The sequence below is a fragment of the Propithecus coquereli genome, unplaced genomic scaffold (assembly GCF_000956105.1).
Source record: "Propithecus coquereli isolate 6110/MARCELLA unplaced genomic scaffold, Pcoq_1.0 Scaffold58, whole genome shotgun sequence".
NCBI classification, from domain to species: domain Eukaryota; kingdom Metazoa; phylum Chordata; class Mammalia; order Primates; family Indriidae; genus Propithecus; species Propithecus coquereli.
The window spans coordinates 4,735,730-4,752,697 of NW_012151729.1; the positions used below are offsets into that span (position 1 = coordinate 4,735,730).

Here is a 16,968-nt window from a genome sequence, read left to right on the forward strand (position 1 = left end):
CACATGGAGATTCCAAGAATAGGAGAAAAGAAGGACTTTCCCTAAGATTCCATGGTGACTGGATGGTTGATTCAGATCAGGAAACCAGGTTTCTTGATCCAAGTTTATGTCAGGTCAATTATTCCACCTTGTATCTGTATGTTTTCTTGATCTCAGAGTAAAAACACAATCGATGTTCTGCAGAAGTTACTTTATTAACAGTGAATCAAAGGAAGATACACATTAAACTCCTCAAGACCCAGGCAGAGAAGAAGGTGTGTCGTTACGCACTCAAGGGATCCGCTAGAGAGAAGTATAAGCAGAAACAACAAAGGAAGGATGAGGGAGCCAGTGAGCCAGCACAAAACACTGGCTCTCGTTCAGCATTTTCCAGGATGCTTTAGGTTAATCTTTCCACCACTTTTCCTATAAAAAAGAAAGACAAATACATGCTCAGGGCAATATCATAAGTACTCACCCCAGTGGTTGGAAACAGATTTATCTATGTCATGGTCTGTCAAATCATTTGATTCTATAGATATCCACGCCTATGATTTAGCAGAGGTTAATTAAATGCACTCAGAGGTGACATCTGGCCTAACTGTGGACACAGCATGAATCTTAAATAAATCTCAAAGTTTTGATAAGCCTTTTATCTTTTGGTATCAATAGCTCATTCTCCCAGAGTAAATATATATGCAGTTGGAAAAAGTAAAAGTGACAGGAGAAATAATGGCAAAGACTACAGTGTTGTAGCTCTACCCTGACAGAAGATGTTAGAAGTTAAACGAAATATTCAGGCATTTGGCATTTTATAGCAGGCCCCACATTCGGGCCCTGTCAGTAATATGCATCCATTAATTCACATCTTATCTTATCCCACTGACCTTCTCCTGAGAAAAGTTTGGTATTAATTAGTCAGACATGTTTTATATAAATGTAAACATGTGTCCATTATATATTGCTATTGAAATTTTTAATTAGAAATAAATGAAAAAAGAAAATTTACTGAAATTATTAAAGATAACAATAAAGTTTTATTATGTATATGATGTATACATTTTTGATATGCTAAGATAAATCAAAATTAATAATAACAAAAGAAAGCTATTATGTTTTCAAATAATTTATTATGTAAATTTTTTGTTGCTTTAACCCATTTGTTTTCAGTCTATTTGCCTGAAGCTTATTTCTTCAGCCTCCATGAGGAAGTATGGGAAAGTATTTCTAGAATACCTCAAGGAATGCATATCAGTCTTACTCAGAAAGCTTGTGTTTGCCAGGGACAGGTTTGGTGAGTATGATACTTACACCGCCGCCTTGCAGAAGGCACATTTATTGCCATATGTCTGCCCATCAGAGCCGCAGTGGGGGTTAGATTCCCGAGTGCAGTAGACTTTGGGGTCACGGAACTCGCCACAGTCAATCTACAAAAGTAAGCACAGGGACATTGACATCAGTGCATTTTATCTAAGGCACTGTCCCTCAGAACATAAGCTTTGGATGGCGAACTTTAAATGCCATTATATATGGAGTCATGACATAAAGCATCCTGAAATAGAAAATAGTTCTCCATATCTGCTTAAGTAGAACACATTAAATATAATTGAGACTTTTTCTTTGAGACACAGGAAATTCATTATAAGAAATGCATTATATTATCATATTCAGAAGTAAATTAAAGATGTTGTCAATAACATAGGTAAGACTTCTTACTCCGTATTAAATTGCTCCAATTGAGAATAATTTTGGTCATTAAATGAGATTTATTAACTGTATTAATGTACTCTAATAGCATTCCTTCTCCATTACTATCAAAACATGAATGATGTTTGCAAGGGGCCCCTAGACATTACCTGATGGCTTGTTAGTTTTCCCTGTGGATGCAACTTTCCCTTATTATCTCTTGAAAACAAAATTCTAGCGTCTTTATATTAACTTACTCTGTCTCAGAGTTTGTTTATAGAATTTGAACTTTGTGCCTACTACAGTGATTTGGTAATGGCTGCCTAAGCCATTGTGTTTAGAAGGATTCTGAGGTTGTATTTGGTCTTGTCGAGAACATATGTTATGATTGATTAATAATTATTACCATGGGTTCTATAGAAGGAATGGTAGTACCTATTTAGGCCACAGATGAAGCCTTTCAGTTATACTGATATTTCAGAAGTAGTCGGTAGTTTTAAGATTCTTTTCAATGCAATATCAATTGAGTCAACATTTTGTGTACAAATTACCTTTAAGCCATTATTTCCAGGGTACTGGCAATATGTAATAGGTTAAACTGAATCCCTCCAAATCTCAGCTGTGTGGAATGAGGAAACATTTACACATGGGTAAAGAAAATTTGCTATATCTCTATCCTAGTTCCATTAAAATAATATCAATGGTTTCATGATATTCAAACTACTTTCATATAGATTATCCTCAGCTGAGCCTAGCAATTACCCTCAGAAGTATAATGAGCAATATTATATTAACCAGTTGATGGATGAGAATCCTGGTCTTCAGGAAAATTAAGTGGCTGACCGATGATTAAATACATTCCTTCTAATTGCCAATCCAGCATTTCCAATGATCTACTATGATTGATTTCCAATACATACTCATTGAGAGAACTAAAGACCAACAGTCACCATGTACCCTTGACATATTATAGTCAGAGCATATAGACTTTATTAAAATAGCTTATTAGGTCTAATGTACAACATGAGGACTATTGATAATAAATTGTACTATATTTGGGATTCCTGCTAAATGAGTAGATTTTAGCTACTCTTACAATAAAAATAAAGGTAACTATGGGGGATGATGGATATGTTAATTTGCTTCACCCATTAACATTTTACTCTCTCTCTCTCTCTCTCTATATATATATATATACACACACACACATATATGTATATTCCATAACATCAGGTTGTATCCCTTAAATATACACAACAAAATTTATTTATAAAAAACTAGCTTATTAGGAAAATGTGTGAGCATTGACAAAGGAAATAACTTGTTTAAAATGTCAGCAAACCATTATACATTGACAAAGTTCTCCAAAGGTTTGCATGGGGAAAATGCTCAGCAAAAGAGTCATACAATTAGGTATAAAATATTACCATATATATCAGGTTTAAGGTACCTGAGACTGTACAATACACACTTTTTTTTTGAAATTTGTCATGTTATACCATTGAAGTTGGATAGTATGGTGCTTTCCAGAGATCTTCTCAAGGTTTGGTTGTGTAAAAGATACCTAGGGCTTCTTATAGTCCCAATTTTCCCCACTGTCCTGAAATATAATTCCGTGCTCTCATACTACTTTCAGAATAGTACTTTTTCCTTTAGATTTCCAAATTGGAAAAAAGTTTGCAAACTCTTGAAGACATTATAAGCTGTAGGGCACTTTTTTCTCAAAATCTAACGTAATGTATATATTTAAGTCATTATTGTACATGTTTACAAAGATGTGCTTGAGTCAAGAAAGAACCGTGAGCCACGATAGCATTGATACTTCTTTTATTTCACAAATACCTAATGGGTAACTAATACCTGGAAGACATAGTACTGGCTACTAGTCATACAAAGAGGAATCCATTAGGAACTCCGTCTCAATAAGCTCAGCGTCTTATCCACCTTAGGGAAGCAGAGAAGAACACAGATAATCACAGCATGATGTGTGATGGAAATCACAGTAGGCAAGCACAGGCAATGTAGAAGCTGAGCAAATGGCATTTCAATCAAAGAGATGTGTGTCTCTGGAGACAGGAAGAAAAGAACAGAGAAAAGTAACAAGAAAGTCTCTTACTTGAAAGAGATGCTTCCTTAAGACACCTTTCCCTGGCAATTGGCCCTCTGATCTTGTGATGCAGCCTCTTTTGTCCTTAGAAAGTAGATATGGAAGTGGCACTTGGGGAAGGCATTTACTTTGAGAATTCTAGGTGTCAGCCCCCTCCCCAAACTCACTTACCCCCTTTCCCTGTCCCCTGGAAAGAGACTAGGAAGAGCAAAGGATTTCAATAAATAAAACCAAACCAATCAATCAACTGGCATCTGAACAAACTTCCTTAGAACAGATGCATTTCATACTTCTAAATTGTAGAGGCCTTCAATGATCTCTGAAGTCAGCTGAGAATCACTTTATAGAAATTGTTCCACCATTGACTAGTTGTGTTATCTTAGACAAAGCACTCAATACCTGCACTTCAATCTTCTTAACCAAAAACCAGACAAACAAAACTACATGCCAAGCCTCATTCCCAGATTCCCAAGGTTGTTAGAAGGGTCAAATGTGGTCATACAAAAATCACAGAGAGTCAGTGTGGAATGTTTGAAATAGTTCTGTATTAGGAGTGCAGAAAGTGGCAGGTCTGTCCTAACTGTAGCTCTAAAAGCTGTGTGTAACTCATATTAAGTGGTCAACACCATGAGGCCAGATTACCTCTAAAAGCCCTTCCACCTTTCATGGTGTAAGACTTAGCAGTGTCTACTTTCAGTGAAGGGGCTTAAATAAAGCTCTTACGTCTTGATCTTTGCTTGGGTAGGAGAAATAGCAACTTTTGGCCAAATATTTTTTCCTTTACATCTAGAGAGCCCTCTTCACTGACTGTGTGAGAAATTTTAGCGTGGTGGCTGGGGACAGAAGAGGGCCACTCTCTGTGGGCCCCGGGGGCTGGGAAGGTGCAGAATGCCTCTGCACAGTCACCCGGCAATCCCTCTGTAGGGCAAAGAGTGAGGCAAGGGAATGTCAGAGTTGGGACTAGTAAGAGACCACACTCTCACAACTTGCGGAAGACAGACCAGTATTTCTGGATGTCATGCCTTTCCTCTGCCTGAATTTCCTCTTATCTTTTATATTCTTGTTTTCGATTCCTTTAAATAGAATCCGAACAATTGGCTTCTCAGTAGATGTCAAAACAAGTCTAGACTGAGAGTGAATGAAGGATTAACTTTTCTCCTTTGAAGTTTCTCCATGAGGCATTTAGCCAACCCGAGAACTGAAATCCCTCTGAATCCGATTGAAATGCCCCAATGTTGCTCTAAAGTTGGAGGGATATCCTGTAGATAGAATTAGACTGACCTGCGTTTGAATTTTGCTTCTTTCTCTGATGAGCTGCATTGCATTATGCAAACACTTCATTGCTGTAAGTTTCATTTTCTTCGTGTTTAACAGGGAGTTGATAATGCCTATCTTCTAGGGCTATTGTAATGATCAATCCCATGAAAACACTTTGTCAATCAAGAACCATGTGGAATATTTCTATTATAAACCCTTGCAATGTAAATTATATCACATTCTAGAATTTTTGAATCCCATTATTTCTGACTCTATTTTGGCGAGATTTATTTATTTTTTCTTTTTTTTTATGTTATTTAGATTGATGTTGGGTGTTGGATTTCACAAGAAATTCCATTTATCTCCCTAGATATTCCAGTTTCCAGAAACTCCTTCCAGGCGCCTGGGTGCCAGTGTTCTGTATCAGCCTGACCCCTTGTGGTTCTTAAAGGAACAGCGCCTTCTAGAATATTTTGGAAGGGCGTGACATTTTTAGTACCCAGATTGGTCATGTTTGCTAATGGTGACAACAAAATCATGTAATTTACTTGGAAAATTGAGCTTATATTGTCATTAACTCAACTAAATGTTCACGATTATTAATATTTTAGCTTTACAATTAAAGCCAGTGATAATTTGCACAAGCACTCTCGCTCGCGCGCTCTCTCTCTCTCTCACATACACACACACACACACACACACACGGACTTGGGGTGTAGGATGACATCGTTTCTTCCCTTTACTGAAAGACGCACCTATGTGGCTAAATCATCTCCATTCTTTACCATACCAGTTTCTTAAACCTTCCCACCTTGACTTCTCCTCCCCCAGCTTTTTTGCCCTTTCTACTACACTGAAATTACTCTCAAAAATGATGCCTTTCAGGATATGCTCATTGGCTATTTATAAAACTTTCATGATTTCCTTACGATATGAGCTACTGTTGATCACTCCAGCGTTTTCGAAACTCCTGTCCAAACTTTTGTAATATGTCAGTTCTTCTTTTGCTGTCTTTTCTTATTTCCTCCCGACTATTATGGTCATTTTCAGGATAGTTTTGTATACTTGATTTTCTCTCTCTAAGAACAGATCTTTTCCCAGTTGGTACTGATAAATCCTAGATTTTTTTCCTTGAGTTTTCAACAATATCTCAAACTCTAATTCTCAATTGTCAGAAGTGTACAAGACACCTTTGATCAATAATTTGATTCATACTTGACTCATTTATGCTCAAAATATAACTATCTTTCCTTCCAAACTGTTTTGGCATTCAAATTTTTTTTCATGTTAGAACCATTCTTCAGATTCCCCAATATGCCCTCAGATTGAAACATTGCCATTTCTTTCTCCTCGTGTTGCCTTTTGTGTGTTTCTTTACCTCAAGTCTTTTTCGCCAATTCCAAATGTACTACCTACATCAGCCCTCCACATTTCTTGTCTGAACCAGGACAGTAAGTTCTGCTCTCTCTGCTTCCTTTCCCTCCTAGTTTCAAATTTTTCCTGCATGGAGAGACAAGTCATCTTATTTTAAACTACCGTTTTCATCATATTCTTTGCTTAAGAAGTGAGGATGGTAATCATTATCTTATATTTGTTTAGAAAATTATTTTCCTCAAAGCTCTTTCACGTGCACCGCACAGTGGCTTTCTGTTGCTGATTAAAGGTAGTGCGGAGCCATGGGGAGCTCATTCAATATAGAGTCAGGAGTCCTGAGATGTTGACTCCACAGCTTTGTGGCTGCTGGTAGACTCAAGCCTTCCAGGTCCTCTTTCTGAGACTTCAGTTTTCTGATTTGTAGTTAAGTTGTAGATGCTGGGTAACATCGCTAAACTGTATTTAGATATGCTGTCAGTATATTAATTTTAAGTAAAATCAAACTAATTAGGAAAAATGAAGAATTCCAAACTCATTCTAGTCATGAAGAGTTGTTTTAACCAATCGTATTAAAATTCACCAATCTTTACCTTAAAATACAAACAAAAATAAACTTAGCTATCCCAAAAAAGTAATGTACAGAAAATGATTGCCAATCATTGTTTTTGAGAGGCTTGTTCTGTTAATTCCAATCCAGACTATGCATCTAAACAACAATTTGTGGATAGGGTTCCCAAATACAGAGCCTGGTAGGAAAATAAAAAACATCAAAGGCTATATAATGAGTGATTCAAAAAGCAAATTTAATTCAGTTCAAAGGACTATTCTTATTCTGAGAATATGTCTTAAACATTCTGGTGATATACCACAATTTATTTAATGAAACACTAGTGATGGTAAATAGTAGTTTTATTTTACAATTATTGTTATTATAATATAATGTTAATTAATGTACTTCCTTGGTAAACTAAAGAGCCAATAGCCTATTAGTCACTTACATTTACAAGGAAAATTTCACTGGGCCATGAATTCCAAAAGTCTGGGAACATGCTTTTTGTTTAGCTTGAATAATCTTTTCAAAAGAAGGTGATATTTCTAAAAGTCTGTAATTTAGAATGCAACCTGTAATCTTCCATCAGATGTTTTATCATGGAGAGAATTCTTGGCATGAGAAGAATGACTTGAGTGCTAGGGAAATCTTACTTCCTTTTGTCTTGGCTGGATCAGACTTGAACGGGCATGCTCCTAATGTTAGTTTTAACATCTTCTGTCTGGCATTGAAACTTCCACCCTTCCTCCAGCCATGCAGAAGAGAAATAAATGGAAGCCTCAGTGCCATCTGAAAGGGTGGTGCCCTCCCTGTCCTTTAGATTTGAGTGGAGAAGAGACAGCAGCTTTGGCCGGGCGGACGTTGTTCATAATGATTCAGACATTTAGGGCAGAAAGGGGTTTTAGAGATCCCTGGATCCAAATCTTCATCTTAGAGATATGAAAACAAAGGCAATGAGAAGGGAAGAGACATTTCCCAAGTCACACAACAAGTAAGTATTTGAATTAGGACTCGTCTATATTGTCTGCCTCCAAATCCACTGCTTCTCAATACAACTTCCTTCCCCTTATCTAGAGAAAATTGTTCAGATTTTATTGTGTATAAGTGTCATCTGGATAATTATTTAGAATGCAGATTCAAAATCCCCTTCCCCAGTGATTATTATTCAATGCCTTGCATGGTGCCTGGGAATCTGTATATCTAGTAAGCTTCCCAAGTGACCCTGAAGCAAGCAGACTATAAGACTTTTGCCTATCTGAAGGAATAGAATCAGTAAATAGTAGATTTTAAATGAACTTTAGAAAACACTAAAGAAATCAAGGCCCAAAGAAGGGAAGTGACTTGTGTGTTAACGAGAAAACTGATATAAAGGTCCTTATCTATTAAATCCATGTGTAATGGTCTTGTCACCATATTTTACTAGCTAATGGGATACGAAATGTGGCTGCATCTTACGTCCTTTCCTGATGTGTTTATTTTTATGTTTAGTATAGATCAGCGGTCCCCAACATTTTTGGCACCAGGGACTGGTTTCATGCAAGACAAATTTTCCACAGATGAGGGTGGGTGGGGTGGGGGGATACATGGGAGTGAGGGGGTAGGTAGAGCTACCTAACAGGCCACAGACCGGTGCCACACCACAGCCCGGGAGTTGGGGACTGCAGGTATAGACTATGCTATCATACTTACTTAAACATTAGTCAATTTTAAGAAATACAATTTTATAAGACAATATCAACATACATGTGTGCATATGTTAGATATATACACAGTACACACACACAGGCAGTTAATTTTAAAGTATCACCAATTGTAAGATGCATCCTCATTCCTGAGATGCTGAAGCTGGGAAGAAAAGGTCTTATATAATACGATGGATATATCAGCATTGAAAAATACTTCTCAACTTCTTTATCAGTTGGCAGTGGTGTCTGGAAATTTTTATGTCAAGGGTATACCAAGACACACCAAGGCTACACAAGAACTAGTGCCAAGACTACATAGAAACGTCTAATGTGGACACAGGAGCAGGACTGGCAGAACAAAGAACACTCGTATTGTCATTTGATAGTTAAAACAAGAAAAATAGAAATTGCTGAATTAATTTGGGGAAAAAATCCAACAATGAAGATAATTTGTGCCCATTCCAATTTTTAACCCCAAATTGTATTTAAGTTTGAGTGAACCAATCTGTGTATTCTCAATACAGAACATTAAGCTAGTTTCCTGTATACTTTCGGTTATTTCTGAAAAAGATATAATAACCTCTGTCTTAATTCCTTCAGAAACTGTTAATTACCAATCAATAACTAATTCGTATATAACCTTTTATAGTTTGCTAAATGCTTTCACATGTTTTATGCCTTTTAAATATAATTGAAATTCTATGAAGTAATGTTATCCCTTTTCTATAGTTATGGAAATTGCAGCTCAGAAAAGCTAACTTGCCTAAGATCATACAATGAAATCAGTGATAGATTATGAATTTTATCTCCGATCCATCCTATTTTTATTTATATTTACTCTACTTTAACAAAAATGTGAGAATGTATGTGTAGGCTCTTTTAAACTGAAAATGGCATACTCACAGAAAGATTATAGTTAAAAAACAGTAGTTTCTGCTGATTTCTGCATTTGGTCTATCTGTTCATTGTTTTTGCTCTATTTCCCATAGAAAAACCTTGTTTTAGCCAATGAAGTCCTAGCCAGGCACCCCCCCAGGTTGAAAGAATAGATAAAATAGACACTGACCTGTCCTCCTTGACCGAAGACACCTGAAAAAAAAAAGCACAGAATCCAAACACTGTAATTTATGAATGTGCAAACAGTAATATTTACAAAATTAGGAAATCCCTAATTCCAGTTCCTGGTTCTTAGCCATCTCAAGAAGCCACGGGCATGTTGTTTCATTTTTTACATTTCACACCTCCTCACATCTTAGAGAGGTGATGTAAGGACATGGACCATGAGGGGGCAACATTCGTTGGAGGTTCAGGTGGGGAGCAGAAAACGGCATAAGGATCTGGAGATTTATGCTACAGTCCCGGCCGAGTCACTAATTTACTGTGGGAACGGCCTTACCATCTCTGGTTTGACCTTGGAGAAGTAGGACTGGAAAGGCGTCTCTGACATTGACACTCCAAGGTTCATTCCATGTAGTTCCTCCCAAAAGCCTTTGTTACGGGCAACTGGGAGAGGGATTAAGTTTGTCATTTGTTCTTTGCATTGGAAACTGCCCAACTTTTAAGACTTGGCCCAAATATAGACTGGTAAGGACCAACCCATTCTCTTTTCTGCAACTCTTTTCTCCTTCTGCATATCTCTAAATTCCTGAAAAAGAGCCCATATATATAGTCTTGTTTCTCTCACTCTTCCTCCCTCTTAATATTTGTATGTGTGATTTTAGATTGTGACTAATTAGCTGAGTGGTTTAAATACTGAAATAATAAAAATCCTAGGTCCAGTTCTGGTAGGGGCTGCTAAGTTTTGATCTGTGGTCATTTCTGTGGAACTCCTTTCACAACACCCCTCACATGGAAGCCCAAGGCCACCTCAGCGAGAGAGAGTGTGAATTAGTGCAATCCGTCTCCAACACCAGCCAGCACTTACGCGGGGACCATTGAAAATTCCTCGGAGTGGAAGCTCTTTTAATGGGGGTGAGGAGAGAACAAGTCTTTTTTAAATTTGAAAGTATGTTACTGATCATTTTCAGCAGTGATTACCAACCTCATTGATTCATAACTAGCTATCACGTAAAAATTCCATTATATAAGACCAGATAGGGCCTGGGGAGTTTGTAATTTTATAAATATTCTCAGTGATTTTTTATGGCCGGGGAAAATTAACTGTTGCGTTTTCAGTCAGTTCTTTACCGTAATCAGAAGAAGAAGGATTTGCCGAATGTCTTATAGGTAGGAACTGGCAAGGCAGAAACAGATCAATACCTTGAGTTCAATCTAGTACTCTTTTTATTAAATTTTAATAATGGCTATAATAATATTAACAGATGTTATTGTTAAACACTTGCTATGCCTCATCTACTCTGTTAAGCATCTTATATGCATTTTTATCATTTAATTTCTCAAGTAGAGATAGTCCTTCTATATTCCTATGTTAATTTGAGAAAAATAAGGCTCAATAAGGTCACATAGCTATAGAATGAAAATGTCAGGACTGAAATTCACTTTTGTCTGTTTCAACATGAAAACCCTTACATACTGTGTCATCCCAAATACTGTCTGGTGTGTCTGTGAAGAACCTGTGCTTTGGTATGTTAAATGTACTAGTGAACCAGCTCCTGTTAAAGCTCAGTTCAACTTTGTAAAGAGAAGTGACAGAGGATAGCAACTGATTTCTGAGACTATCTTTGCAACTAAATTTTAACATAGTCAGATCTACTTTTTTCTGACATCTTAGCTAGTGATCGAAATACCCATGAAGGTTATTTGGCTTTAGTAGTCAAGTTGACTTCAGAATATCATAGGAATCTTTTATCCATTATTTTTCATATTTCTGAGTGTATTTGTTTTTGACTAACTGCAGTGAACAATGGCTTCTTCATCGCTAAATCTCTTTGAAAATTTGTTTTTACAGGTGTATTTCAGTCATTTAAAATCTTTGGTAGAAGCAAAATTTATCTGCTATTGTCACAGAAAATGATAGATCAGACATGGAAATTCTCAGGGCTTAGTCTCATTTTTAGCATTTTACAAATGAGAAAATATCTCAGAGAATTGAGATGTTTCTCCAGTTGACACAGGTCAGTAGTGAAAGAGAGGGAACTGGATCTTGGGCTCTAGTGTATGGTTTGTCTACTATACCCTGATAGAGTAGAATAATAAGGAAGGGAAGATAAATATAATGGCCCTATTCATTCAATGACCTGTAATAAAAATCATAACCTTGAAGTATGATTGTCCTTTGAACCTCATTAAAGTGGCCAAAGATATTCCCCTGCTTGAAGGTTATTTAGTTCACCAGGAACATATATGTTTCTGCATTCTAAGATTTAATAACATCCTTTTAAGGATTTCCTCATTGAGTTTCCATTTTTCCCCTTGTTTTAATTTCAGTTATTTGAGTCCCTTTGTAATAATAACTAAGGATAGGAAAGCATTCCTTTGTCTTAGAAAGCAAAACCAATGTTTAATGCAATTATCCATCCTCTGTGGAACAAACATCAACTGTGATGTCTAGAAAATCTGGATTCAAATTCCAAATTCTATTATACTTACTAGTTGCAAGTTCTTTGGCAATTTTCTTAACTTCTCTGTGTCACCGTTTCTTAGATGTAGAATAGGGATACAAATACTTTGAGTATTGAAGATGATGCATAAAAGCCCTTCTTAGTATATGCCTAGAATATAGTATATACTCAACAAATAACAGCTATTTTTATCATTATTATCAACATCATTTTCATCACCACAATCATTATCATCCTTATGATGATCTCCTAGAATTGGCCTTTTATATCAAAATTGTTAGAACTTTGAAATATGATGGACAACTACTCTTGTCATCTCCCATTCAGTATATATATGGGATCTTAATTTTAAGAAAAAACTCACCTGAGAAAAAGCAGAAAAGAGCCAGAGAGAGGAGCAGAAAGACACCTGATAGTTTCATGGTGCCAGTTAGTTCACTCAGATCGAGGCTGCTTTGTCCAGCTCAGGTTCTCTGGCAAGACAATTCCCAGAAAGCACTAAAGTACACACTCAGACACATATATATAGAGATGATAGAGGGAGTTGGGATCTCCACCTTCTTTATAAAAACCATGTTCTAAAACCATATGCAGTCCTATACACTTTTGGCATTTATTGGGACCTGTCACCAACTTAAAGAAATGCTTCATGTGCCCCATCAATCTTAAAAATTAGGACAATTATGTGAGTCGCACCTTAGACCTTACTAATAGAGCTGTCATTTTCTACTAGTAGCCTACATTTTCCTGACAACCAGTACATCCTCCTTGCTCTTCCCTCCAAGGTTTCACTGCATTAAAGGGATGATTCACTGTCTATAAGGGATGTCACATGATTCACTGAGTTCCACTTGATCCCTATGTCTTTTACGGACAGGTCCTACGTGTCTGTGGTCCAGATGAGTAACCACAGGAGAATGGAATCTTGGGTGTAACTTGGATTTTCAGAGTCCAAATCATCCAAGGTGTACCTAAAGGAGACAAGCATTCTGCATTAGAATAAGCATTTTCTGGGCAGGAATCAGCTTGTTAAATTTTAAATTATTATTATAGTCAAATGCCAGTGATTTTCAAATTTTGAGTCAAAATGAACAGGGGAGTCAATATATTGTTTTTAATTTATGAAAAAGAAGATTCATTTTTAAAATTACTGAATTGGATATTTGAAATGAGTAATATTTTATTTGTCGTTTTTTCTACAAAGTAAAAAAAAGTAATCATAATAAAGATCTTTATGTTTTAACTTCTTGAAAATATACTTGTCATATGAGTTAGATGAATTCCATTAACTATCATGGCCTATTTAATTGCAAGATAGATCAAAGAATGAGATGCTGTAACTTTTTTCAGGGGAACAAAAAAAATAAAGAATGGTCATAGTGATAATGAGAAAGTGTGTATCAAACTATAAACTGCTATTTAAAATATCATAAAGAAAATATGTAACAAGTTAAAATATGGAAAGATTATGCAAAATGTGCCCAGTTGAAACACAAGTGATTAATGCAATCCATATATAAATAGTTCATAAAAGATACATTTAAATATTTGTCTTCCTTTTAAAGTAGTCACTTTAAGAAAATATACACATAGTGTAGATATTGTTTCTTTTATCTCAGACATTAGCTCTCTTTTGGGGAATTACGTAAGCTTAAAAATTTTAATTTGATTTATCTAAATACTTGGGATGAATTTTATGACTTTGAAAATGGTGAATATATTTTATTGAATTTGATAATAAAACAAAATATTACTGCTTTAATCAAAATGAAGGGCAGCCGTGATAAAAAATAATTATTTTCTTTTAATTGCTTCACTAAGAATTTTTTTAAAAGACCTGAATTTAAAATATAGGGGAAAAAGAAGAGAGAAGCATGGATAAGAAAGAGAGAAAAGGCATGAGAGAAGAAAAGTGTATGCTCAGCAAGGATTAAAAAGAGGTTTCATTCAAAGGTGGTGAACACACACACACACACACACATACACACACACACACACACACACACACACACACACATACACACACGTGACCTGAAAGTCCTTTTCAAAAAGTTGTGGGTCAAATGGTAAACACCGAAGTCCCCAAAACATTAATGAAAAACCTTAAAAACTGTTTAAAATTTTCTCAAACGCTTTATAGAAGAGGATTCAGGATATTTAGAAACACAGCATAAAGGGGAAATTGATTAAGGAAAGTCATATGACATTTTAAAATAACCGTTGTACAATTTTGCTTACTTGGCATGATCTTTAATTATGTTTTCTCATTAAATGAGATAATATAAAGAGCAGTTCTTTGAAACTAAATTATGGAATAGGCTTGGTTTTAGGTACTGCTGCTACTTCCTCGTCCTCCCCATCCCATTTTAATGTTTTCTCCTCCCTTTTCCCTCTCCTTTTCCTTCTCCTCCTTCTGTGATTAGAATGCACAGGGTTAGTCTAAGCATAACCTCATGTCCAAAAGCCACAACAGTTTAAAAGCATCAGCAAATAATAAAAAACATTGTAACAGCAGTCGTGAGCCATGTGCCATCATTAAATCCATGTAGTCTTTCTAAAATTTCTGTTTAAGCTTTTTCCCCTCTCCAAAGTTTCATTTTTGGCAGTAGCTTCTCATATTTAATTCTAAACTCCCAAAAACTCTGTTCACCTAAATGTTACTCTTTCCTTATCTACTAGTATTTCCTTCTCTGCCTCTCTGCAGCCTTCAAGAGTTTGTTTGTTTGTTTGTTTTTCACTGTGTGTTTTTCATAGAATGATTCTTGTAGAGAATGATTCCATCTTCTATTTCAGAATGTTTTCAATTCTCTATCTTCAACGCTTACCCTATTCATCACAACAAAGCTAAGGAGCATGAATGCATAAATTAAGTATTGGCTCTGGGTGCAAGGGAGGGAATATGAAATCATAAGTATATATATTTTAAGAAATTTTATACCTTGAATAATCACTTTTGTTAGGTTTATGGAAGTTTTTGTTTTTGTTTTGTTTTTAAATATAACTTAAAGGGAAAGGTAAGAAACATTCTCTGGAGGATCATTTAATTAACCCTTTAAATAAGAAGTTGAGAGAATAGAAGATAATAAAGAAATTACAGGCAATTATTCATAGACTGTATATAATTCTAGTCTTTTGGCTACAGAGTAAGTAAAAGACAGCAGTTTTAATTTTGTTTTCTGTAACATCCTGAGAGGAAAACGGGGTAAGTTTTAAGAATCTTAACATTTAAAAATAAGTAAATTTCAATACATTGAATCACGCAAAGGAAACAGAAAAAAAATAAAAAGAAAGGAGGTGTAGGAGAAGGCAATAGAAGTAATGTCTTATACAGACATGTTAGGATGCATTATGCAGTACCAACACATATACAATTGACTTCCAAAATTTAGCTATGCATAGTTTCTCTTATATAAAGACAAAAACTCTAAGATTGTATTTTCCATATATAATTTATTATATAAACACTGTACATTTATTCACAAATATTGCCATTCAGGGCAGCATACACAAAATCATATGCATGTTGTTTAATATATTAATACATGTAAGGGACTTTAAGGTCAATTTTAATTCTATAATTTTTTGCTACTGACTCTACAATATCACTTTACATATTGAGATGGAGATTCATTGCTTTTATTAATAGAATGCTTAGGTATGAGTCCAAGAAGATACACATATCTGTGCTTGTGTGTTTTAACATTTTACTTTTTCATGTAATTTTTGCTTTCCCCAACATTGTTCATATATAGTGAAATGGGTTATTTTGAAATATTACTTCTCAGACAGCTATGTACTTTTCCCCAAAACCCTTCAACCTTTCCACCATTCAGCATGAGATAAAGGCATAATTTCAAAAAAGAACAGCCAATACCTTAATCCCTAAAAGCACTAATCAAGGAAGTCACTGTCCAGCATTGAATTGTGAAGTGGTCTTAATGTCCCTAGCCACATAATAGACTAAAATCAAGCATTTTTTTATTGGCAACAATCCACTCTTTATTCAGAGTGAAGATTGTCTTGGGACTCCCATTGGACCACATACAAAAGAGGAGAAACCTTTCCTAGGACTGAGGAAGGAGTCTGGGAAGAAAAAGAAAATGTGGTTTTAGAGTTTAGACTTCATTGTCCTGGCTTAGTTCAAAATCTCTGGCTTTTGCAAGGGGATAGAGATGCATCATCAAACTTGCCATGGGTGAAACAGAATGGCAATAACAAAGGAGGTATCCAGGTGTTTGAACCTGTTAGCAATCTCACAAGGGTTCTCTCATGCTGCAATGAAGATCAGAAAAAGCAGCTGAAATTTATAGTCCCCAAAATAGACAAGAGGTAAATAAGAAGACTTTTGATTTTAGAGCAAGGACATTACAATTGATAGCTCAATGGGGGTCAGGGGGATTATATAATTCAGCAGAGGGTCCTAGTACATCAGCTAGATAACAAGGGTCAGGGAGAATGGAGATCCAGGCCCTCTGTGACAGTGACCATAGGAAACATGCTACTCCGCAGCAATTCCTGGGGGGATAGAAGTTAACATCCAATCAATTGGTAAGAAATACCCCACAGGGACCAATGTCGTCATGACATTACTTAAGCTTTCTCCTGAATCCAAATGCTATTTTGGGGGGAAAAAAGGAATGAGAAGGTAGAACCAGAGAAGCACACTAACTTAGTGAAATATGAGGGCTTAGTGGGAGAAATTTTGCTAATTTTCTTTAATGTGGTATCCCTAGTATATTTAACCACGCTTAACAATAAGCACTCAGAAAATGTTTGTTGAATGACTGAAATTGAAATACCTTTAATTGG

General features: G+C 35.8%; 1 protein-coding gene across 2 annotated transcripts; it reads right to left on the reverse strand.

Moving 5' to 3' along the window:
- Window positions 1–219: 219 nt before the first annotated feature.
- SPINK6 (serine peptidase inhibitor, Kazal type 6) lies at window positions 220–12,952 on the reverse strand. 2 transcript variants are annotated; one of them, XM_012658269.1, is made up of 5 exons: window positions 12,856–12,952; window positions 12,524–12,657; window positions 9,705–9,727; window positions 1,291–1,406; window positions 291–405 (listed from the first exon to the last, which is right to left on the reverse strand). In XM_012658269.1, the coding sequence occupies exons 2-5, from the start codon at window positions 12,579–12,581 to the stop codon at window positions 360–362; spliced, it is 243 nt and encodes an 80-aa protein (XP_012513723.1). In that variant the 5' UTR covers window positions 12,582–12,657; window positions 12,856–12,952; the 3' UTR covers window positions 291–359. The 2 variants fall into 2 exon arrangements, with proteins under 2 accessions (XP_012513722.1, XP_012513723.1); XM_012658268.1 differs by lacking the exon at window positions 12,856–12,952 and having other exon boundaries at window positions 220–405; window positions 12,524–12,675.
- Between the last annotated feature and the right edge of the window lie 4,016 nt (window positions 12,953–16,968).